The sequence below is a fragment of the Myxocyprinus asiaticus genome, chromosome 33, assembly GCF_019703515.2.
Source record: "Myxocyprinus asiaticus isolate MX2 ecotype Aquarium Trade chromosome 33, UBuf_Myxa_2, whole genome shotgun sequence".
NCBI classification, from domain to species: Eukaryota; Metazoa; Chordata; class Actinopteri; order Cypriniformes; family Catostomidae; genus Myxocyprinus; species Myxocyprinus asiaticus.
The window spans coordinates 12197493-12223545 of record NC_059376.1 but is presented as its reverse complement, the minus strand read 5'-3'; the positions used below and the strand labels follow the sequence as shown (position 1 = coordinate 12223545).

The following is a 26053-nucleotide window of genomic DNA, read 5'->3' as shown; positions in this document are numbered from 1 at the left end:
GACTGTCAAAACCTGCAGTCGGTATTGTTGTTTATGGACAAAGTAAATCTCTCAAATGAGCACCAACGGGAAAAGAGCATGTTATAGTTTTAGGAACCCTTCAAGGGCAAGAAATTACTCAAGAATACCCTGACTCCTTTCCAGAACATCTCAGCCTGTCCTGCATACGTGTTGTGAGCTATTGTTGAGACCATTTTAGTGTTTTTACCCCTTTAGAGAACAAAGAGTGACTTATATTGTATTTAAGATTGAAGTTGTAACAATTGGTTGCAGGAAGTTTGAAAATGCATTGCTAGTATCAAGCCTAAATGCAAAAGTGCACACTTTGGAGGAACTATATAATAATTTTCCAACATGATCACACTGGAAATCGACATGTTGCTTACGAATGTTCATGTTCCCTGAAATCAACCCCATTTTCTGATTTATTGACAAGTGTCATCCCCCACAGACATTTTTGCATCAATTCAAACATGTTCACCTTTTCCCTCTAACGCTTCTGCTAATGTGCTGCATTAGCAACCTTTGAGACACACCTTCTTGTCCCTTGGAAGGCAGGAAGTAATTGCATTCACAAACAATGGTGAGTGCAATTTAAAGGCTGCATTTTCACTCTAAAATTACATTTTTACACCACTGACAGTCAGTCTCATGTGCTCTAAAATTACATTTTCACTCCACTGACAGTGAGTTAACAAAATATGCACAGAAATCTATGGACTGCATTATATTATTTACTACTAAAAATACAACTTGCTTTTGGCGCCACACTGTGGACATTTTACATGGAAACTGGAGTTCACACACGCCCATATGTTCAGCAATACTTCCAGCTTTGGTCACTGGGGGCAGTAGGTCGAAATTCGTTAAGGCCAGACGGATTTCAGCAGTAGAACTTTCAACCAATTGTCGATAAATCAGTTTAGGCCTACAATGCTTCACAGCTCAGTAGATTATGCATTCAAATAGGCATATATGCCTAAGAAAATACATTAATGAAAGTTTAATGACATTTTATTTGAGCGATTATTAATTAAAACACTACATTAAGGTAATTAATTACTGTAAGGAGAGGCAACCCTTCAGCCATAACTGCATTCACAATATTTCATGACCTTGAGTGCCTTAATGCTTTTTAAAATGGTAACTACATAATTTAAATTAAAAACAAACCCATTTAATGTCATCCTTGCGCTAAAAAGATGTCCCTGACATGTAGGCTAAACTAAGATTAGTTGACCTCCGTGGGTGCTACACAGGTGAACAGATGTTTTGTGGCACAGCTGTTACTATACTGTGTATTTGATCATGGCTAGAAAGCTGTATTGATGAATTGGCTTCCATGGAACTATGCATTTCAGTGACATGCTGTGTTCTTGCTTACTATTGCTTGTTAAAGTGATGAATGGAGGTGATAACCTATTGCCCATTTCCAGTGTTGGGTAAGTTACTCAAAAAGTAATCCATTACAAATTACTGCAATTGCATTATTTTACTCTATCAGACACTGGAGGTTTAGTTGAAGACGGAGGAATTCTCACTAAGCAAACATAGTCCCGCTGGAGTCAAAGCATCGTGATGATGTCTTTGTGGCGTCTGTATTTTGCGCATCATATCAGGGACGAAGAACTCCAAACCCGTCCAGAGCGCACAAATGCAGTCACAGCACTCCGGCATAACAATACTAACCTTGGCTTGACTGATACATTATCACGTCTCTCACTGCCTCACTATCAAATGTATTTAATTACATGACTGAGGTGATGACTGAACGCGGCTCCCACTTCACTATTACATGCGGCAACACAAATTAACCTACAGATTTACATGAGAAAAGACTGAATACAATATACTTCATATAGCCTATTGTATTCCTTCAGTCATACTTGCACAACAGAAATTATAGGCTACATTGCATTTAATAGATGTAAACGTCATTAATTCAGTGTATGTCCATTATTTATTTTTTATTTTATTTTTTATTTTTTATAATATTATTATTTAGCCTACCAAAATGATGCCATTCGTAAAATATGTGCAAAAAGGCATTGCACTCTTTGCATTTACGGAATTGTTAGGGATAGTCAAAAAAATCTAAAATAGGCACGTCAGTACAATAACCTTGAAAATAAAAGGCCTTCTGTCAAGTTGTGCATATACAGGTACAGATACATCGCAACAGTGTAGGCTACACTGAAGAAAAAAAAAATTGCTTCATGCCGTAACATCTACATTAACTAGTTTTATTAAAGACTAAAATATAAGAAGAAGAAAAAATGTAACAGTAGGTCTACTGAATCCACCTGAATATATTAGGTTACGTCAACAAAACTACGTTTATGGGTTAGATCAGGTATAAATGATGCATAATGCATAGCACCAACAAAACATAAGAATCTCTCATATTGTTCTCGGGAAAGAGGACACCTAGGCTTTAATGAAATGTTTGGGGTTGTGTCCGATAGTGAAAATAATGATATACTGTGATAATAATAAAATAATGTTATTATAATTTAAGATATGTGGATGGTATCATTGATAAACATGAATACAACATTTCCAAACAATTATTTGTAATACGCTGTGAATTCTGCATCAATACAATTTTTTTATTTATTTATTTTTTTTTATTTTTTTTTACTGATCATATAATGCTGCTCGAGCGCATCATCTTGGTGCGGGTTGTCACATGAGCGCGTTATCCAATGAAGACCTCTCCAGTGTTCTGATTCAATGTTATGTGCAAAGAAGATCGTTCAGCCACTGCAAACCTGCTAGTATTGGCTCATGAAGTTTTTAAATGACTGGATCTGAAACTTTTAGATCCCTGGAGCTGAATGAAACAGACGCTAATTTCATTCAAATGCTGGACGCACATATTAAAGGTAAGCACAGTTCTTAGATTACATTTGTAAAGCATGAATTCAGAACGTGCGCTGTGTATTTATTTATTTATTTATTTTCGTCAAATGTTTTAAGTTTCAGTTCTCCCCCGGAGAGCAAATACTCCATGAAGAATAAAAAAAATTCCTTGTTGTAATTTATAAATACATAAATAAATAAAAATAGAAATAACCCTTAGAATAAATTCAAATTTCGCTAAAGGTAAAAGGTGTGTGAGTGTGCGGTTACAGACCTTCAAACAGCATGATCCACTTCAAAAATATATTTGTGCATCATTAAGATTTAAGTGCATACATGCCACTGAATTGTGAAAGCTAAAGGGCTAAGCTGACTTAACTTAATTGCTGACTTGCATTTTCATTTAAAGATAGGCTATGTGTGTAGAAATATAGGATGCACATATCCAAAAAACCTAATGCATTATGTAAGTGAAAATAATATCACTTTGATTTTGAATTGCAGAGAGCGTGGTGTCATAATAGAAAATTGACATAAACTGACACTGTCGTTAAAATAAGTTTCTTTTAATATCTGTGAAACATCTCTAAATATACTGCTTTCGGATGCAGCAATAATTATTTGTAATAACTATTTAAAATTGTACGCATATATTATTAACAAGGGCTTTTTCGGAAATAATCGATCAATTCAACAATTCAACAATTGTTATTTGGTTTGTAATGATCATGATTCTCTGTAAAAACTCAGTTATACGTCAGTACATTGTTAGATAATTTCAAGTATGTTTTGCAATGAATAACTGCCCTCTCAGCCTATAACAGGCCTTTTAGTAGGTTATGGTAACTTTATAAGTAAAGAGAGAATGTGTGTGTGTGTGTGTGTGTGTGTGTCTGTCTTTTGGAGTGGGCGTGGGTAAGAGGCATTACAAGATCCAATACAATCAAATATATCAGTTCCTCACTGTACAGACAGGCCTACAGGATATTAGTAGGTGCATGAACAGATGCATTGGTCTGCGCTCAAGATCTCTATACCGTAATTTTATCTTAAGTATCCTTTTGAAGTTGCACTTTTGGAAAAGCTAATGTATATTTCTTATGCATCATTTTTTATTAGCCTATGTGATTAAGTTATTTTGTCGAATTGTTACGATTTAAACATTTTACTACTAGCGCTATTTTTCAGAAATTAATGCACATGCACAAGCTAACTTGTAAAGGAGAACAGGCTAAATTATCTCAGTTGCAGATTACCACATACTTGACATTCTTTCTTTCTTTCTTTCTTTTAAATTAATCTAAAATGTTTTTCCTTATTATTATACAGTGATAGCTGAGTGTTGAGTTTATGTGTAACACGAGATATTTCAAGAGGAAACAAGTAATTAGGCTACTGTAATCGGTATGTATGGTATGTAAATAAATGGTATGTATTCAGTGCTTCCAGACGCATCAGTCAGTGTGATGGACTTCACATCAAATGAAGAGTTTGAAGAGCTTTGCCCTGTATGTGGAGATAAAGTGTCTGGATATCATTATGGACTTCTTACCTGTGAAAGTTGTAAGGTACACTATACAATTTCTATTTACACACGAATTTACATACGAATTGCATGCCTGTCGGGGTTTTAGCCTATATATATATATATATATATACATTTTTTCGTAATGTCATTAACAATGCTGAAGGGCTCAGTTTATGCATATATTAGTATGTTACATATATAGGCTAAATTAGTTTTATATGAAGAAGCTGTAGCTAATTATTTGATTGTACATAAACGAATGATCTCTAATGCATTATACTATAATAGGCTAATGTTTGTGTTTCCGATCATTTTTGGGTGTGTGGTTAAATAAAACAGGCTTTATTTTAGATTTCCACAATCCACGCGAACTGCTGCATGTGTCAATTAAAGCAGATTAATCGCAATGGGTGCATTGTAATAGAGACCAGTCCTATTTTTAAGATGTCCCATCATTTTAGAGCCACCGTGAAAGTCTTCATTTTGTTCTGTATTGTTGTTTGAACAGGATCCTGATAGAATAAAATCCTTATTATATTATATACTATTATTATACAGGGGTTTTTCAAGAGAACGGTTCAGAATAACAAGAGATACACGTGCACACAGAACCAAGACTGTGGCATTGATAAAACCCAGAGGAAGAGATGTCCTTACTGTCGCTTTCAGAAGTGCCTCAGTGTCGGCATGAGACTCGAGGGTAAGCATTGCTCTCCATCAGAAAAAAGCAACTTCGAAACGAAAGTTTTGTATTTTATGTTTGCGTCATATGGCCTATTTCATGATCCTATTTAAAATCATTTTTGAAAAGGTGACGTCAAATGTAATTACATTCACTTAGCCTATTGATATAAAGCCCGAAAGAAGAAAATTGTCATACACCAAAAATAATTTAAAATGATTACTAGTTAAATTATTCTTTCAAATTATTAAACAGCATGCGCTATCACTGTCTTTCATTTTGGGCAATACGTAGGCCTACGTCTCAGAAAACACGTTTTAAGGTTTCATGACCCTACAGTCTTGTGCTATGTCTTATTCGGTAGATATAGGCTAGTAGATGGCCAACTCCCTGTCATTCTGTCTCATTTTGCTCTCCATGCGCGCGATTCCCAGGCCGCGTGCAGAGAAGCACCTGTTTCCGCGCGCGCCTGTGACACATTCCTCACGCGCTGATAAGGCTCGCGGATTCACGTAGGCTCTAGTAGTTCACAAAAACCAGCGAGGAAAATGTCCATATGAAGAGAAATATCCGTTTGCCTTTTCCCCTCTGACTTACTCATTCCTTGCTTTATTTGGCTTTTTATTCACAGAGCTCTTAAAATAGGCTATCCTTTGGTAGCCTAAATTGCTAACTGTGCCACATTTGCATAAAGAAGCCTGCATTGTTTTGTCTTATTGAGGATAAGATGTACCCTAATACTTGGTTTCCCTGTTTCTCCCCAGCTGTCAGAGCAGATCGAATGAGGGGGGGAAGAAATAAGTTTGGCCCCATGTACAAGCGCGATCGTGCCCTTAAACAACAGAAAAGAGCTTTAATCAGAGCCAGCTTTAAAATAGAGCCCAATCCAACCCTGCCATCCACTGCCCAGACCAAATACCCTCATCCCGGGTCACTCCCCACTCCCCATCCCTCTTCACTATCCTCTCCAGAGTATGACTGCCCTCCTCTCTGCCCGCCGGCCCTGGGTGTGGCCCTGCAGAGCTATGGGTCATTTCCAGCTCAGTACCAGTACACTGCTCCGTCCCTGCCTACTAGATCCATTAAGGCAGAATATCCAGATGCATACTCCAGTTCCCCTGACTCTTCACTAGGGTACCCGTACCCTGACGGCTGCTTGCCCGCCTCTCCACACACTAGTCCTATGAACCCAGGTTTGCCCCCACTGGTGCTAGAGCTGGTCAGCTGCGATCCAGATGAGGAGCAGGTATGGGTCTAATGATCTGGAGATAGTAGTGAATGAAGTATGTCACTAAATATACAAGATTAGGGGGAACATATGTAAAAATGTTTTATTTGAGTCACACCAATGTAAGTCATTTTTAAGGGTCAGATCAGGTAGGTAAGAGCTTTCACTTTAAAGTGTAAAAACTCTAGAATGGGTCATTCTAGGATTTCAATATGTGCTATTCAAATTCAGTGTTAATATTACTGTGAAATTAACATTGTTTTGTATTTCCAGGTGAGAGGGAAAATCTGCGCTTTCCTTCACCAGGAGCAAAGTGGCAGGGGTAAACTGGATAAACCGCGGCCCTTCAGCCTGTTATGTGTCATGGCAGATCAGACACTATTCTCAATTGTCGAGTGGGCAAGAAGTTGTGTCTTCTTCAAGGAACTAAAGGTACAGCTTTACAGAGAAAAGACAAAATGAGTGCACTAATGCATTTTTAACAACCTTGTTACTTTAACTAAATTTTTGCAAACTGACTTTTACGTGCCAAATTCTACATTTCATCGCAGTTTCCTGTTGAAATTAACACTAGAGGCACTAAAACAACTGCGTTTTATTCACTTAAACACAAATCACAAGTACAACGGCTGATTATGACTTTATAAAGACTGTTTTTTGCACTATTACGCACACACTGCTTATGATATCCAAACTCTTTTACAATAACGCATCATTTGAAAAACGAAACATTGTAGGTGAGTATTATAGACTCAGTTGTAGGTGAGTATTATAGACTCACCTACAATTATGCACTTATCCTATGTGATTAGCTTCCACATATAGCTCACCTCATTGAGTGTTGGTCTTTGGACTCTGAAGTACGCTGTTCAACACCAGTCAAGCATGCAAGCTGACACGTGAGATTAAGTGTCATAGAAGTGACATGAGATGACGGGGTTGCTACAGAAAATGTGCTTTTCATTTCTCATTTTGTTTTTGAACATTATTAGTTAGGTGTAGATGTTGGTTATAGGTAAAGATGACTGTTTCTTCACCATTCATTTGATTTTAGACCACTATTGGTTAGTTTTAGGTTAAAGTTTTAGGTTAGGGAGATACGTTTTACTCATAACCTCCATCTAATATTCACCTGAAAAACCTTGTCTTATTATGACACCATTTCACTCGCTTTTGATGCCCCCAGCTGGACATTAGACTTGCCACGATATAATTTTCACACTGGTGCGGTGTTCACGTACATACCGACTAACACCGGTATTACGGCTGGTTGGATGCTAAGTGGTACTATGGGGTAATTTTCATTAAGCAATAGCCTACACAATAGGGTAGCATGGTGGCTCAGTTGTTAGCAATGTTGCCACACAGCAGGAAAGTCCCAGGTTCGAGTACCAGTTCAACTGGGTCTTTGTGTGTGGAGTTTTCATGTTCTCCCTGTGCTCATGTGGGTTTCCTCAAGGTGCTCCAGTTTCCCCCACAAGTCTAAAAACATGCAGGTTAAGTGAATTCAAGACTCTTAATTAAAACAGTTGTGAAGGGCAACATCTCTTTGGCAGCGAACCTACTTCATTCATGCATTCTCTCCATCATGGGCTACCAGTCAGGTATTTAGTTGTCCAGACAAATACATCACTTATTGTGGGTTGTTGCAGGTTTAATGTTGGTGTTTTATTACCTTTCATCCCAGGACCCAGTTTAGCTGCTTTGGAAGGGTAATGACATTGAATATGTGTGAATACATTTGTTTTGTTCCCTCCTACGGCTGGGTGATATGCAAGAAATTTGTTCACAATATTTTTATTAAAAATATATATTTCACAATATCCAATTACATCGGCAACCCCCTGGCTGAGGGATCGGTGAATATTCTTGCTTTAGTGATTTTGCATTGAAAATTAAATTACTTTATTTAAAAAATTAAACCTTAAACCAAAGACATTTCTAAATTAAAATTGCACTTCAAACGAAACAAAAAAGCAATTAAAATAATGAAGTGGTCAATAAAATCATATATAACCACCTTTCCATTTACCGTCATGCAAGTACCCATCTATGACAACAGGTGGAAAATTACTAATACAAATGAAGACATAAAAACAATTATAAATGTAAACATAATAATTCTAATGATGATAATAATCACTGAAATATGGTTTGAGATGAACGTGTTTTTGTATTATTTTATGATTTAATCATAGATGTATAGGCTACATATAAAGTGACCCTGCACAGTTGCGTTCACAACGAACTGCTCTGTGGAAATAAAGTGAACTGAACTCAGAGCACCTCCTGAGCTAAGATGGTCTGAGGTAATTTGCAGCATTCTCATAGATGAAACTATTCTTGCAAAAAGATTTCAGAAGACTGAAACAAAAAAGAGTGAGAACCCTTTACATAAGCGTGTTCCACGAGACTGCACGCCTCCAAACAAACAGCGCGTCAGACATGAACATAGACGGCTTTTCTGTTATCTGTTCTTAAAAATATAATAAAGTGTTTCTTCAAATGCATGTCTGTGTCTAACAGCATTTCTTGTGTCAATCTGAATCCGAGACGTCTTACAGTTACCCACCATGCATGTCCTGCAATTAAACGTCTTCTGTTAGTGTGCGTACTTTGCTGTCTGTGTAATTTGATACGTTGGTAAAAATCTGGCTTTCAATGCGTTATTTAGGTTAATTTATAATGGGTCGTAAACTCTTCATTAGTCAACTATTTTTATTTAAAAAAAATTTTTATTTCTATTCATTAGGCTATTTTATTGATATTGGAAGTTCCATTCATAATGTTTCCCCCTTTTACCCAGTATAAAATTTCACACCGGTGTTGTCCCATGTACCGAGTATAACCAGTAACACCATACACCGTGACAACCCTACTGGACATTTCACTGGGAAACTACAGCCAGACATGTAATGAAGCACGTAATTTCACTTTGCAAAAATGTTGCCACAGTCATGTAATGTTCATGAGGCCAGGCTGATTTTATTTTAATTAAAAGCTGTATATATGAACATTACATAATGCATTGTGTACTAACATGAACTAAACATAAACAATTATATTTTCATTCATTAACATTAACCAAGATAAATATATACTGTAAAAATGTATTGTTCATTATTAGTTTATGAAATACAACCTTATTGTAAAGTGTAACCCAGAAAAATGTTTTAAAAAAATATTTTAGGGGTAGGGTTAGTCTGTAGTAATTATAATTAGCTTTTTATAAAAATATTAGGAGTCTATGGTGTGTTCTCGTTTAAATAGCTCAGTAGACATGCGTGTGATTTACATGACTCTGTGATCATTAAAATGTTGCATGATCCTTTAGGTTATAAGGTTGAGTGTCTTGTCCCATAAGTGAATAACTACTTTGGAAAAAGTCTGCTGTTTTGTCACCCGATCGTGCATCTTACTGAATGATAACAGTTAGGTGCACCAAGACATCAAGATATTGTGTGGTTGTTGAATGTTTTGCTGTTGACAGCTTTTCAACTAAGATTACATTTGGATGTGTTTGTTTTTTATTTGTTGTGTTGCTGATGTCTGTGTCAAAGTCAAAATGGTTGCTCAATCAAACAGCTTAACTGTAAAGCCATATTCTGAAAACCTTATTGGTTGATCTAACTTTAGCATGGCTGTAATCTTCTGTGAGGTTCTACAAGGAATACTTGCAAATTGTGCATTCTTGCAGTGCTAAATGTGTGAGTAGAGATAAAAAAGAGGCATTAGACGTAATTTGGAATCTATAATTTGGACACTCAGTTGCTATTCAGGTTACAGAGTGGTGCAGATTACAACATATTAAGATACAGAGTTACTTTAAAGATAAATAGGTTGAAACAAGCAGAATGTGTCTCAAACTTCATTGTTAAAGGGGTAGTTCACTCAAAAATGAAGATTCTGTCATAATTTACTCATCCTTCCATCTTTCCAAACCCGTAAGACTTTCTTTGTTCTGTGGGAAACAAATGCAGATGTTAGGCAGAATGTTAAGGCCCCAGCATACTTACTGAGAAGTTCTTCTTCATTTTTCATTCAGAGGTAAAAAGAAGTTGGAATCAGCTGAGCCATGAAATACTGTTTTCGTACATTCAGACACTGGCCACACTGCTGGGGGAGGCATTTAGAGGGCCATTTAAATATGAGGACGCTAAAGACTACATATTAAATATTAACAAATATGACATTAAAATGTGTTAATAATGACTTCATGCCTTATTATATGCAAAGAATTCATACAAGATCAGTAAAACAAGCTGTTTTAACTATTTGATGATAATGTAAAGTATTAAATATGCAGTAGATAATGTGTAATTTGTCATGATTACTTTCTGCATTCATGACACTAATGCGCTAACATGCTATATGCGGCCATAATATGCGCTGAAAACACAATTATTGTAATTTATGATGAAACTGATACCACTGCAAAAATGGGTGTATAAAAGAGTGTTAATGGGTACAATACAGACAAAAAAATGATGATAGGCATGTCTTACTGTGGACAGATGAATGAATGGCTTTTGCTGCAGATGGCGGATGAGTGAATGGGCACTTAGGAGTATTTGAGTAGATTTGATTCCTTTAGTAGACTAAAAAAATTGCGCCACGTGAACAATCGTATAATTGATAATAACTCTGCACGACAGTGTGTTCATATTGGCTGATCTTAACTGACTGGAAGCGAATTAGCTGTTGGACTCAAAGTAGGTTGAGCTCCAGGTCACACCTACCGAAAACATGGATCAATGGCAGTAAGAAGGTGTTTAGCAGCCGGTACAAAGTTTTCCTAAAAGTTCGCCCTGGCGAGTTGTTATGAACCACTGAAACAAACTCAAAAACAGGCCAGGGGGCTTTAACCTCATTCACCTTTGCATTTCATTGTAGGGTAAAATGATGCAATTATAATGAATGATGACTGAGGTTAACATTCTGCATTACACCTCCTTTTGTGTTCCACAGAGGAAAGAAAGTCATACAGGTTTGGAACGACATGTGGGTGAGTAAATGATGACAGAATTTTCATTTTTGGATGAACATTAATAATCTGCCTTAACAGATAAACTGTAGGGTTGAGTATCAAACTTTGTTTTTGCCTATTCACACCTGCATGAGTTTTACATGTTTTCTGCACAATCGATTCCATTTTGTAGTTATGGCAACCAGTGTCAGTATCCACGAGTCAGGATGTACAATGTGTCAGAGTTTGAATATGCATGCCAGGGACTGACTCCTGCAGACTCAATGCTTTCAGAAGTGCTTAATTACATTCCATGCAGCAGATAGCTCTGGAATCCCAGCTCTCCATCTTGTCTGAGTTCTGCATTGTTTTCAGCTGCTGAAAGGTATTATGCAATGCAGAAAATGTGGATTGCATTCAGATTTAAGTTTTCTTGAACTCTGTTTAGAACCGTGCAATCCCCCACATGCTTGTCTACATCAATGTGAGGAATTAACTTTTTTGATTTAGAGCAATATTTTCTCCTTGGAATTGATCAACCTGACTTATAAATTAATGTTACAATACCTACAGTAAATTTTTTGCCAAATGATTTTTACATGGCTTATTGTATGTATAACGACAATTTTTGAGGCGAATCACTACACGACCACAAGGACTTAAAAGCACATTGGGAATTGGGCATTCCAAATTGGGAGAAAAAAAAAATGAATATAAATGTTGATTTCCTCACAGTGATTTGGTCTCAGTGAAGGTTGGAGAGTTTAGAGAAAGGTTTGATCCAGGTAATATTAACCATGATTTTACTATAGTAATATTGTAGTAACCATATTTTTTGGTGGAAGCCACAGTTTTAATGCAATTAACCATGGTGTTACTACAGTAATATGGTGTTAATGTGGTAACCATATTTAATTTTGTGGTTACTATGATTTTACTACAAAATATCACGGTGATACTATGGTTACTGTAGGAAAACGTCATGGTTACTTGTGTAACCTCCGTTCCCTGATGGAGGGAACGAGACGTTGTGTCGATGTAGTGACACTAGGGGTCACTCTTGGGAGCCCGAGACACCTCTGGTCTTTGATAAAAGGCCAATGAAAATTGGCGAGTGGTATTTGCATGCCACTCCCCCGGACATACGGGTATAAAAGGAGCTGGTATGCAACCACTCATTCAGGTTTTATGCTGAGGAGCCGATATAAGGTCCGGCCATTTCAGCAGGTAGTTCAGCGTTGTGGCAGGAGGGACACAACGTCTCGTTCCCTCCATCAGGGAACAGAGGTTACACAAGAAACCATGACATTCCCTATCTGTCACTCACTTGATGTTGTGTCGATGTAGTGACACTAGGGGTCCCTATACGAAATGCCACAATTGGCTGAACTGTGTTATGTGAACTGGCGGTGTGTGGTGGGCAGACTACTGTGTGCCTCATAGCCAGCACACCAGGTCTGGGGCTCTGCCCAAGGAAGACACAGGTTGCCAACAGGGAAACTAACTAGCGGAATATATATAATCGCATGGGGTTAGCCTTACAGGGAACCGCCACATGCGGAGCACCTACCCCAGAACAGGACTCTTAGTTAGCACGTGTACTGGGACGGCAGCGAGTCTCTCCGAAAACTCGACTGCCACAGGGCTCGGAGGAAGTCAACCAGGGAACAAACTTGTGAACACTACTGGGAATTAATGGCGCACGTCTTCAGCTCAGAAGGAGGTGGAAGGCGCTATGCAAGCGATACACCCGGCCAGCTATCCTGGGCTTATCCACTTGTGTTGCGTGCCACTACCTGGGACGGAACCTTGCAAAGGTGTTGGGTGTTGCCCAGCCTGCTGCTCTGCAAATGTCTGTTAGAGAGGCACCCCTGGCCAGGGCCCAGGAAGCTGCTACACCCCTGGTAGAATGGGCTCATAGCTCTACAGGGGGCAGCATGTCCTGGGCGTGATATGCCATAGTTATGGCGTCAATGAGAGCGGGCAGTGGGGAGGATTCTTTGGAGGCGAACAGGTGCACCTGTGCCTGTCGAATCGACTCCAAATCAGCTGGACCACCTGAGGGTGGAGTCTCCACTCTCCCCTGAGGGTAACCTGTCGTGACAGCACGTCCGCTGTAGTGTTGAAGTTGCCCGGGATGTGAGTGGCTTGCAGTGACTTGAAGTGCTGCTAACTCCAGAGGAGGAGACGGCGGGCGAGTTGTGACATAATACGAGAGCGCAGACCGCCTTGGCGGTTGACATATGCTACTGTTGCCGTGTTGTCTGTCTGAACTAACACGTGCTTGCCCTGGATCAAAGGCCGAAACCTCCGCAGGGCGAGCAGAATTGCCAACAACTCGAGGCAGTTGATGTGCCAATGCAGTCGCAGGCCTGTCCATAAGCCGGCAGCAGCGTGCCCATTGCAAACAGCGCCCCAACCCATTTTGGAGGCGTCCGTCGTGACCACGATGTGCCTGGAGACCAGTTCTAGGGGAACACCTGACCATAGAAATAAGATGTCGGTCCAAGGGCTGAAAAGACGCTGACAGACCGGCATGATGACCACACGATGTGTCCCACAGCGCCATGCCCATCTCAGGACTCGAGTCTGAAGCCAGTGCTGAAGTGGTCTCATATGCATCAACCTGAGCAGGGTGGCCACCGCTGAGGATGCCATATGCCCCAGGAGCCTTTGAAAAAGTTTCAGTGGAACCGCTGTTTTCTGTTTGAACGCCTTCAAACAGACCAACACCGACTGGGCATGCTCGTTCATGAGGCGCACTGTCAAAGAGACTGAGTCCAACTCCAAACCGAGAAAAGAGATGCTCTGAACCGGGAGGAGCTTGCTCTTTCCCGGTTGACCCGAAGCCCTAGTCGGCTGAGGTGTGAGAGCACCAAGTCCCTGTGTGCACACAACATGTCCAGAGAGTGAGCTAAGATTAGCCAGTCATCGAGTTAGTTGGGAATGCGAATGCCCACCTCCCTTAGCGGGGCAAGGGCTGCCTCTGCGACCTTCGTGAAGATGCGAGGAGACAGGGACAGGCCGAAAGGGAGGACCTTGTACCGAAATGCCTGACCCTCGAATGCAAACCGCAGGAAGGGTCTGTGTCGAGGAAGGATCGAGACGTGGAAGTACGCGTCCTTCAGGTCCACCACCACGAACCAGTCTTGATGCCGGACACTCGCCAGAATGCGTTTTTGCATCCGCATCTTGAACGGGAGTCTGTGTAAAGCCCAGTTCAGTACTCACAGGTCCAAGATTGGCCGCAACCCACCGCCTTTTTTTGGTACGATGAAGTAGGGGCTGTAAAACCTCTTCTTCATCTCGGCTGGAGGGACAGGTTCTATCGTGCCCTTCCGTAGGAGGGTAGCGATCTCCGTGCAAGGTAGCAGCGTTTTCGTCCTTCCCCAAGGTGAGGTGGACACCGCTGAACCTGGGGGAATGCCCGGTGAACTGAATCACGTAGCCAAGTCGGACGGTCCGGACCAGCCATCGCGACGGATTGGAAAGCGCAAGCCATGCGTCCAAGTTCCGCGCAAGGGGGACCAAAGGGACAACGTCGTCGGATGTACAGGCAGGTGGGGCCTCGCGGCGGGCCATGTCGTGGCTGTGCTGAGTCTAGGGATATCGAAGCACTTACCTGGCTCCTTGTGACCACCCCCAGAACAGCCTGGAAGAGGCCTGTTCTCGTGACCCCTGAAGACTGTCACATCGGGGGCGGATTTGTGACACAGCTGGGTGCTCAGGGGCGGGAGACCGCCGCTGGAGCGCCAAACCTGCCAAATAGAGTGGTGGACGGTGGTCGTGATGACAGCCGTGCACACCAGATACGTGACCCAGGGAACAAGGAAACCGCTCTTGCTGAACTCTTGAGTACTGCAGCCACAGGGGCATGCAGCGCAATTAAATGCAAAGGTAACAAAAAGATGGAGAGGTCTGCTTACCAGCTCCAGAGCAGCGGGTTTCATCATCCCTGGGTCGCCCGTCTCAAGGGCGCTTTGAAGCCTTTCACGGGTTCTGGGCGGCTGCGAGACAGGTGGCGTCTGCTTCCTGCGGTGGGCTCCACGCTGGGGCTGGGCCGAAGGGGCAGGCTGTGGCAGAGCCGGTGCAGTCACTGCAGGGGCATGCCCTTGGTGACGAGTAGATGGGGTGCGGGATCTTGAACCGTGCCGGGGCAGGATATGCCGGATAGCCTCCATCTACTGCTCCACCGTCGAGAACTGCTGGGCAAAGTCCTTGACAGTGTTGCCAAATAGGCCAGCCTGGGAGATGGGGGCAGCAAGGAATCATGTCCTGTCGGCCTCACCCATCTTGACCAGGTTGAGCCCAAGGTGGCACTCCTGGACCACTAATGTGGACATCGTCCGCCCGAGAGACTGCGCCGTGACCTCCGTTGCTCGGAAAGCGAGGTCGGTTGCCGAGCACAGTCCCTGCATCAATCCCGGGGTGGAACAACCCTCATGCAGTTCCTTTAGCGCCTTGGCGGACTTGCTGGAAAGCCATGGCGTGCAGGGCTGAGGCGGCTTGTCCAGCGGCACCGTAGGCTTTGGCCATCAGAGAAGACGTAAACCTACAGGCCTTGGACAGGTGCACCGCGAGCACCTTTATCCACCAGGGGATTGCAGAATAGCCCTTGGCCGCCCCACCATCGAGGGTAGTGAGGGCGGGGAAGCTGAAAAGATTGGGACCGGGCAGTAAAAAGTGCCTCCCACGACCTTGTCAGCTCTTCATGCACTTCCAGGAAGAAAGGAACGGGGGCGGGGCATAGCTTTGAGCAGTGCCATGAGCCCAGGAACCAATCATCGAGCCGCGAGGGTTCAGGGAAGAGCAGAGGGTTCCACTCTATGTTGTCATCTCCGCGTCAGCCTGTGACTGGGCAATTGTCCCCGAAGGGAGGAGCCCAGCTGAGGCTTCCACATCCGACTGGACGAGCCCGCTCTCCGATGCCGCGCTCGAGAGCTCATCACTTTCGCGGGCTCCGAATAAGAGGTCGAACTCGCCGTGAGACGAGCCGGCGGACTCATCCGGAAGCCCGATCGGGGCAGACGAGTGTGCTGGGGAATGGGAGGTCCGCAGGGGGATACCCGGCGGAGGCGGCCCCATTGGGGTCCCCAAATCGCCCCCAGTGCTAGCCGGGCTGGCCTCATACCTGTGGGTAAAAGGACCGAGGTGGGGAGCCTCTGGGGTGGCTTGCTTTCTTACGAAGGCGAGCCGCAACCGCATCGATGCCATGGACATGTCTTTGCAATGATAACATGACCATCCACGAACGCTGTCTCCGCGTGAGCAGTGCCCAGACACGAAAGACAGTGATCGTGACCGTCAGAAGGTGAGAGATAACGAGCGCAACCAGGAATAACACACAATCGGAAAGGCATCTTTAAAAATACGCGTCTTTAAAAAGACATTCCGTGTGTGCCGCTCTTTTAGAGAAATATACTCTTATTTCTGCCGAAGCGCCCAGGGGCATTCTCTGCATTGCACCAGTGCAGGGGAGAAGCCGCTGAAATGCTCTGTCAGATCCAGCAGAGGTGAATGAACAGTCGTGGGAATTCAGCTCAGTGAGCATGACCGTTTGGCTCCGAAGAGAAAATCTGAATGAGTGGTTGCATACCAGCTCCTTTTATACTCGTATGTCCCTGGGAGTGGCATGCAAATACATCAAAGACCAGACGTGTCTCGGGCTCCCAATAGTGACCCCTGGTGTCACTACATCGACACAACGTCAAGTGAGTGACAGATAGGGAACCATAGTTACATTTTTTTCAAGGTAAGGTTTGGGTGAGGTTTGGGGTTGGTGCATGGTATCTGTGGGACTCTAAATAAACACATGCTGTAGTGATACCTCTTTAGTGTACTGTATGTTAGTATTTAATTAGGGCTGCAAATATTGTCTGCCACTATTTGCACTGGGTTGTAAATAGCATCTAACACTATTTGCACTGATGTATTTTTATTTTTTTGCTATGTACACTTAGTGCAAAAAAGCCTCTGCCTAAATTTTTACATTTGCATTTTAACCAACTACATTTACAAGCTTGTTTTAACGCAATCAAATTGCGCGGTAGCCCATCTAAAAGAGAGTTGCACCTGCAACGCAAAGGACCGGAGAAGGAGTCCAAAAGAGCATGCGAGTTGACTCGTGAGTCAAAAGTGTAATAGAAGCAGCACAAAATGATGTGGCCGCTTCAGCAGTTGCTTTTTCATCTCACATTTGCTTTTATGACACTGTCAGTTAGGTTTAGGTTTAAGGATTAGGGAAGGGAGGTAAAATTTGTTGATTTTAAACTCAAAGTATTAAAAATCTCATCTGTTTTTTATTTCAAATTTGCTTTTTCTTACACCATTGGTAAGGTTTAGATTTAAGGTTTACTGGAGGGAGTTAGGCTTTGTTGATTTAAATCATAATAGAGCATTAACCTTAAAAACCTCATCTGTTTGGGTGGACATTTCACCTCAGAACTGCTGCTATACATGTAATGAACTACGTAATATCATATTGCAAAAATGTCGCGACAGTCACATAATTTTTATGACATCTGGCTGGAATTGATTTTTAATTAGTTTTTTTTTTGTTTTGTTTTTTAAACCTTATATATTCTTATATCTAGGGCATATTCTTTCTAGCATTTATTTATCTAATGTATTTTCCAACAGAAAACATGTTATAATAGTTACGTATTCAACAACACTTCCGAGACAGCGAATACAAATAGCTGAGAGCAACAGGTCTGCAGTGTCTGCAGAGGCACTTAACCTGTAGATTAGACTAGACCAGACTAGATTAGAATATTATGAAATGTATGACATGTTAGATAACTCATCTCATAAAATTTACCACAAAGGTATTTCCCCACATTTTAAATATCTGGGGCATTTGTGTCACATTCAATGGCATGTTTGCCTCAAGCCCTTGTAAAATGTTGACACTGGTGCACAAACTGGGTGTTTGTATTGGTGATCATTTGTATACAGCGACTATGCAATGAAAATCTAAATTGTGACTTACTTTGTATCCACAAACTCTGTGTCTAAACAAGTGAGGTCAAGCTGTTATGTTGCTGGGGCTTGAGGCAGTTTAGACTGGGCGTAGAGGGCAGATATATGGTTTGAGTAATTGTGTCTGTGCTGGGGTTGATATATTTGGCACTACAGTTCTATTAGAGCTTTACGGTGCATCAATATACTGATGCAACATGGCCTTCACAACCCACCAAAAGGACAGAGGATTAGAGGGGGAGGAAGAGGTGGAAAGACAAGAGGGATGGAGAGGCTGATGAAGGACAAACAGAAAGAGGTGAAAAGGTGTGAGAGGTCATCTGGCGTTCATAAATACAGCACATTCAATATGAGCACAGCGGCTGATTTTTTATGATCTTGATCCGTTTAGCTGTTCATCTGTGTGCAAGGGCTGTATTTCTTCACAGGTTTGAATTTTAGGGTCAGAGGCCACACGGTATTGCTTGTTGTGTAGTTGAAGACCATTTTGGACGATTTGAGTAGAACAGACAGGATCAGACCTATTTGATTTTTGTAGAAGAGAACAGGGGGGATTATGATGCCACTAGCCAGATTCAAACTCACATTACTCACTTAATCACCACAGTTTAATATATCGAACCCTGAAGTGGAGCTTTAATGGATGCAATGGGTGTCACTCACCCACGGTCAACTGAGCAGACAAGGCTTTGGTATATACTGTACAGTGATTTTATTTAGTTACTATGTCAGAAACATTGCTGTTTGAATAAATATAGGACTGTGATTAAATGTGTTTAATTGCAAGATACGGCAGTGTGCAGGATTTTTTCTTGTGTCCAGCGCATCTACAACCATTCAAATGTGCGAGTGGTGTTTATTTATGTTCACAATTATTTAGGAAAAATAGCTTTAGCTTTGTTCAGTCTCTGGAGCTAGCATCTAACTCAGGCTTTCTAACTTGCACTCATTTACCGAAAAGACAAGATCTGTTCCTGGTCAGAGCACGTGTACTAGCCTCTATGGCTCCGACCTCACAAATTTATTTCATCAGACTATTCACTTAACAATTAATCTCAGGTGTTCATATCTGTGTCTTTTGCATGTAAAGTACAGTTCAAATGTTTTAAATGGGACATATCCAGTAAGTACTGGTGTTTGGCATCATTTTTCACTACAGAGCTTGGGAAATAGCTAGTCATAGTCAAAATAAATAAAAATAAATAAATAATAATAATAATAATAACAATTCAAATGTATGTAAATGCAAATACAAAGGCTGGAATTGGTAAATTCGAATAAAAATTATTTAATCTTGTGTCGATACTTAATGAAGTTACAATTCTATTCTTATTAAAGGGATAGTTCACCAAAAAATGCAATTCCTCTCATCATTTACTCATCCCCATGCCATCCCAGGTGTGTATGACTTTATTCAGCATAACACATTTGAAGAAAATTATCTCAGCTCAGTAGGTCCTTAAAATACAAGTGGATGGTGATCAGACTTTTGAAGCTCCAAAAAGAACAGACAGTCAGCATAAACATCATCCAGGTGACTCCAGCTGTTAAATTAATGTCCTCTAAAGTGACACGATCACTTTTGGTGCAAAATGATAAATATAAATATTTAAGTACATTTTTATCTATAAACCATCACTTCTGGTCAGCAGCAGAACGTGCATTCACGAGAGCACTGAATTCACGTGGTTTCTCATGTGACAAATTTGCATTGGCATGTTACGTATGTAATCTCGCAATCTTCTTTCGGTTGAAACATCCAGGATAAATGCACGAACGCACCATAGTAGGAAGTGAGTAAATAAACAGATACAAATACAGATCTAAACCAGAACCAATGAAGCTTCTGTGCAGTGTTCCTCCTCCTCAGTTGTAAACAGTGCTGCTCTTCCGGGTATGTCGTGTGTGCGTCAGTTCACACGTGAACATACCAACAGGATTATGTCATACGCACATACTGCTGCTGACCGGAAGCGATGATTTCAAAGTAGTTTCAAAGTACTTAAACATTGATCTTTTTTGCACCAAAAGCAATCTTGTCACTATAGAAGACTTGAATTTAACCGCTGGAGTCATATGGATGACAATTACGCTGACTGTCTGTTCTTTTTGGAGTTTCAAAGGTCAAATCTCCATTCACTTGCATTTTAAGGACCTACTGAGCTGAGATATTTTTCTATTTTTCTTAAAACGTGTTCTGCTAATGAAAGAAAGGCATACACACCTGGGACGGCAAGAGGGTGAATAAATGATGAGAGAATTTTGGGTGAACTAACCCTTTATAACAAATAATAACAATGTCATAACCAAACAATAAGACTGTACTTCCCATGATTTAGGTGGGAGATCAGATGGGGCTGCTGCATAACTGCTGGAGTGAACTTCTGCTTTTTGATCATATCTGCAGACAGGTGCGTCATGGGAGAGAGAACAGTCTGCTCCTCATCACAGGACAGGAGGTGAGGTTTTCCAACTCCACTGAATTTATTGCATTTGTTACATTGTACTCACTTTTACTCACCATTTTACTCACATTCTTAATTAATTGCTGCTAGACTCTATCTACTCTATTTATTCTGCTCACTACAATTACACTAGTCACACACCCATACAATACATTTTGTACACATACAATAGGTACAATACATATTCTTTGAACACTATGTCAAATTCCTATAAGTGGTATTTGGCCAATAAATTTAAATTCTGATTATTATCATTACTGTGAATGATTCTGCATTGTTTTTATGTTTCCTGACAGCAAGGCAATTTTTTTTTATTTATTTATTTTTTGTCAAATGTGATATTGAGCTGTTAAATATATTATTGCTGGCTAGCAAAGTGCAGATCATTAAAGTATTCACCTTAAAGAAAATCTTCCAAAAGTGGAGAAAATCATGTATGTTTTAATGCCTAGCAACTGTGGCACGTGACCCTAATGAAGGTGTTGTTGTGTTGTGCAGATTGAGCTGTCAGCAGTGTTGTCTGAAGCGGGGCTGACTCTGAACAGTCTAGTGCAGAGAGGACAGGAGCTGGCCAGGAGACTGCAACATATGCAGGTGGACAGAAGGGAGGTGGCCTGCATGAAGTCCCTTATTCTCTTCAACCCCAGTGAGTATGGCTGCATCCCTGTTTGTTAGCATCTACAACAATCTACAATTATTAGCGGCCAAGCACCGAAAGGTGCTGTGACACCTATTGTATTCGTTAGTTTTGTATTCGGTAGTTTTCTTATTGTTTTTCCTCCCCAAAGGGTGTCTATGGCAGCCCTATGAACCATACATAGGAAATTTATTACATTTGGCACACTGATAGCTGTGGGTATGAAAAGCCCTCAGGTCAAATTTGGGATCTCTAGGCCAAACTCTATAGCGCCACCACCAGTTCAAATATCCATATTTCTTTTGCACGTGTATTTTGAATTCTTTTTGTGTCTAATTTCTCTCTTCATGATGATTGTAATGGACCCCTTACATTAAAACTCCACCCTTTAGAGTCCACATTTATTGGTTATCGATTTAATCTTCGTCCAAGGTGAAGTTAACAATGTTGCCATTAAAACAGAATTGAGGCTATATCTCTGAGACGCTTAAACGAATCTTAGTATGCTTCATTATGACCATGATCTGAGGAAACATGCCATGTTTGGTGACAGCTGCACCTGTGGGTCAAGACATTTCAAAAATGGCTATTTTTTCCATTATTTGTTTTTTAATAGAACAGTTTGGCCTAAAATCATGAGGTTGGTGTCTATGGATTCCTTGGGTCATGGGGGTTTTTCCTACATCAGGCATATTGCCTCTCCACCATTTTGAATTTTAATAAAAAGTTATGTATCTTTTGAATGCTTTGTCGGATAAAAAAAAAATTGGTATGCGTCTTCGACATAATGTCCTGAGGGTACCCGAGTAGTCTGGAGACAGCGACACCTATAGATCAAACGATTACTATACAACACTTTTGCGTGCTTACTTTAAACCTGGCATGTCTCTTTGCCATCATTGAGACAACTGCGTTAACTGAGTGGGGCAGTGTGTAAATTTCTGGACTACAACCTCAAAAGTTGGGCTTTCGAATTCCACAAAGATTAGTTTTTAAAATTGTACAATTGTCCATAGCATAAGGGAATGTGTGCAATATTAGCTCAAAACACATCCATGGATGCATACTTTGAAAATCTCCTTAAAGTAGTATATCATCCAGGCTCCTTTGATATACTATTTTCAATGTACTTTGAAACGGGCCACACTAAGCCTAATCTTGTATACTGTTTTGTACAGAATAGTGTGAAAATCAAGATACAGCTTTTGACTTTGCCTAAACTTAAACTATGGAGTGAGATCGAAGTGACAGAGTACAGTACATTTGTTTTTGTTTAGTTTTTTCAGTTTCACTGAAGAAAAGATATGGAATTTAAACAGTGTAGCATATGTAAATTTTTTTTTTTTTGTTTTTGTTTTTTTTTGGAATTTGGTCAGTTCATTGCGAATGTTCATAGGGGTATTATAGATGTTCATTTTTGTACACAATACAGTAAAAAATTGTGCATTTGATGAATATCATAAGCACTTTAATGTTTTTAAATGATCAAATACATCACCATCTGGAATAGAGTGCATAGCAGTGCTTAGCAGTAAATGTACTTGTTGTAACTATAACTTCTTGTACCCAACAAACCTTTTCTTAGAAATTTTCAATTACAGTTTCATTAGCCATAATAAACAAAACATCTGAAAACTGCATTTGAAAATGAAAGAATTTATAGTCTCCTCTCTCTGTCTCATTTATGTTTTTTTTTTAATTTTTTTTTAATTCTTCTTCAGAAGTAATATGTGTCCTTCAAGTGCATTGAAAAGATTATTCAACATTTTAATTAATGTGTGAATGGCACTTCTGATGAGAACTGCTAATGCTTTAAAGTGGTCCATTAATGGGTTATTGTCACCCTAACACACATACACCCACCCACACTCACAGAGACAGGTTGGGCCGTCACACACACACATACACACACACAAACACACACACACATACACACACACTTAAAAATGCACATACTCGAAACAGCTCATAAATACATTGAAATAAATGATATATGACCATACAGTATAATCGATTCTCTCCTTTCTAGATGTAAAGCTCTTGGAGAACCAGCAGTTTGTGGAGAATGTTCAGGAGCAGGTGAACAGTGCTCTGCTCGAGTACACACTCTACTCGTATCCCCAGTGTTTTGACAGGTTCAGCCAGCTCATACTGCGGCTACCTGAGGTCCGCTCGCTTAGTGCGCAAGCGGAGGATTACCTGTGCTACAAACACCTGTGCGGAGAGGTGCCGTGCAACAATCTTCTCATGGAGATGCTTCATGCCAAGAGATCTACTGCAGTGTGAAAGTGACATGTGTGTGTGTGTGTTTGTGAGAGTGTGTGTTGTATTGAGTTTAAGCCATACTGTATGTGCACACTGTGAACACTTTTCCAAAGGCAATTATTTCATACCTTACATGAATTTATATAATTTTTCATTTGTACCCTCTTTTTCAGCATTTAAACAAGGCATGACAATCATATTTGGTTCAGAGAGCAGTTTTTATATATAAAGACCATTTTACACTTTCCTTTTCTCATTTTGTATCGTGTGTCTTTCATTCTCCGGAGTGTAATCTTATATTCTAAAGAGGAATATTTATGTATCGTTGTATTTACCTTAATGCCCTTGTGCTTTTTTATGGATAATGGTCATTTGACTGTTTGTACTTTTTATTGTTTGTCAAATCCAGCTATTTAAAATGTTCAAAGGGGCCAGTCCAAAATGTAATCACTTTCAAAGTTTTCATAATCATCAATATGTAATATCTATGAAAAATTTAGATATTTAAAGCACATTTTTATTGCAAATTTATTGTCTTTCCATTGAGCTGAAAAAATTTGGTCACAATAAAATACTCAAAATAAAATGCATGCTGCAGTTCATGAAAAATCACTTGACTAGATTCTGAGAGCGAGAGATTGCATGTGTGTGGCAGTCTAAAAGCAATCTTACTTTGAATGAGAATGTTTCTTAAAAGTGCTGTGGACGGACATGCTGCTCCTCTCTGAGAGTCTCTTCTGTACGGCAATAATAAGGGGAAGGTCAGAAAACATTCACACATGTTGCCAATCTTGCGTGCTCACAAAGGCACAGTGCATCTTATAAAATCAATTTGAAACATGTAAGATCTTTATCACAATTATTTAATTCAAATTCAGTATATATTCCAGTGTATCATTTTATAAAAATACTTAAACCACAAAAAAAAAAAAAAAATAATTGTTTTTTACCTTAACACAATTTCATGTAGTTTGTCTTGTGAAATTGTATATTCACAAATGGCAACAAAGATACATACTTTTACATCAACATTAGTTTTAATTGTGAGAGTAAAAAAGTAGTACTGCAGTTCCCCTTCTGTCACTCACTCGACGTTGTGTCGATGAAGTGACACTAGGGGTCGCTCCTTGGAGAATTGGCGAGTGGAATTTGCATGCCACTCCCCCGGACATACGGGTATAAAAGGAGCTGGAGTGGTTGTGTTCATTCAAGCTGAACTACTACTGATCCATTCATCTCTTTTGCTCTCACGAGCTGTTGGTCTTACAGCGCATTACAGCGGTTCTCCCCCTCTTGCACCGGCGTTGTGCAGAGTACATCCCTGGGCGCTTCAACAGTGAGAAAAAAAAAAAAAGAGTATATTTTCTCTCTAAAAGAGAATAGTTCCAACTAAAAGAGTGGCACTCACGAAAGTGTCTTTTTCAAGATGCCTTTTCATTTGTGTATCTTTCCTGGTGGCGGTCGCTATCTCTCCGCTTCTGACGGCCACGATCGCTGTATCTCGTGTTTGGGTGCTTCCCACGCGGAGACATTGTGCATGGATGGTTCATATCCTTATTGCGAGAACATGACCATGGCTACGTTGTGGTCGTGTTGCAACCCAGCAGCTCCCCATCTCAGTCCTTCTACCTACGGGTATGAGGCTGAGTTGGTTAGCACTGGGGACGATTTGGGGACTTCAATGGAAGCTCCTCCGCCGGGTAACCCCCCATGGACCTCCCATTCCCCTGCACGCGTGTATGCCCCGGCCGGGTTCTAGGATGTGACCGCGGGCCCGTTCGGAACTCAAGAAGAGGATGAGATATCCATTGCAGCATCGGAGAGCGGGCTCGCCATGTCTGATGCGGAAGACTCGGTTGGACTCCCACCCTCGGGTACGGTGGTCCAGTCGCAGGAAAACGCGGAGCTGGCGGCCATGCTTGCCTGGGCAGCCGCGAGTGTCGGGCTGCAGTGGAAGCCTCCACTCCCCCCCAAACCCTCGCAGCTCGACGATTGGTTCCTGGGGCCGGAGTGCCGCTCACGGCCACGCTCCGCCCCCGTTCCTTTCTTCCCGGAAGTGCATGAGGAGCTTACGCGGTCGTGGCAGGCACCTTTTACTGCCCACACCTGATTTGCGAACTCCTCCGCTCTCACTACCCTCGACGGTGGGTCACTCTCTTTGAAGACTGCCCTCCTGACGGCGCTCACCTCCATCAAGAGGGTAGGGGACCAGCAGGCGTTCTCTGTCAGCAAACTGTGCCTGGAGTTCGGCCCGGGTGACTCTCACGTGATCCTGAGACCCCGACCGGGCTATGTGCCCAAGGTTCCCACGACCCCGTTCAGGGATCAGGTGGTTAACCTGCAAGCACTGCCCCAAGCACTGTCATCGACACAACGTCTCGTTCCCTTCATCAGGGAATGGAGGTTACGACAGTAACCTAGATGTTTTCTATGCTTAAA

The 26053-nt window shown here is 41.2% G+C and overlaps 2 protein-coding genes across 5 annotated transcripts in view; one reads left to right on the top strand and one right to left on the bottom strand.

Annotated features, from left to right (window-relative positions):
- The first annotated feature begins 2690 nt into the window (after positions 1 to 2690).
- On the top strand, positions 2691 to 24143 carry LOC127424305 (steroidogenic factor 1-like). Of its 3 annotated transcripts, none has more exons than XM_051669366.1 (8): positions 2691 to 2885; positions 4303 to 4430; positions 4949 to 5090; positions 5837 to 6318; positions 6574 to 6732; positions 20587 to 20706; positions 21211 to 21358; positions 23379 to 24143. In XM_051669366.1, exons 1-8 carry the CDS (start codon positions 2801 to 2803, stop codon positions 23633 to 23635), a joined length of 1521 nt encoding a protein of 506 aa, XP_051525326.1. In that variant the 5' UTR covers positions 2691 to 2800; the 3' UTR covers positions 23636 to 24143. The 3 variants fall into 3 exon arrangements, with proteins under 3 accessions (XP_051525326.1, XP_051525327.1, XP_051525328.1); XM_051669367.1 differs by lacking the exon at positions 2691 to 2885 and adding an exon at positions 3834 to 3900; XM_051669368.1 differs by lacking the exon at positions 2691 to 2885 and adding an exon at positions 3842 to 3951 and having other exon boundaries at positions 23379 to 24142.
- Positions 23904 to 26053, bottom strand: part of LOC127424302 (adhesion G-protein coupled receptor D2-like) — a 43282-nt gene continuing 41132 nt past the window's right edge. Inside the window, exon 25 of one of the 2 annotated variants that reach the window (XR_007894446.1) lies at positions 23904 to 26047. The gene's annotated coding sequence lies outside the window, so the exon portion shown is untranslated. The remainder of the gene's footprint in view (positions 26048 to 26053) is intronic. The other variant, XR_007894447.1, reaches the window with a different exon arrangement.

Coding starts and splice junctions, on each gene's coding strand:
- LOC127424305 (XM_051669366.1), top strand. CDS start 2,801: ATGACTGGATCTGAAACTTTTAGATCCCTGGAGCTGAATGAAACAGAC. Junction 5,091..5,836: donor TGTCGGCATGAGACTCGAGG/GTAAGCATTGCT, acceptor GTTTCTCCCCAG/CTGTCAGAGCAGATCGAATG. Junction 20,707..21,210: donor TCCTCATCACAGGACAGGAG/GTGAGGTTTTCC, acceptor TGTGTTGTGCAG/ATTGAGCTGTCAGCAGTGTT.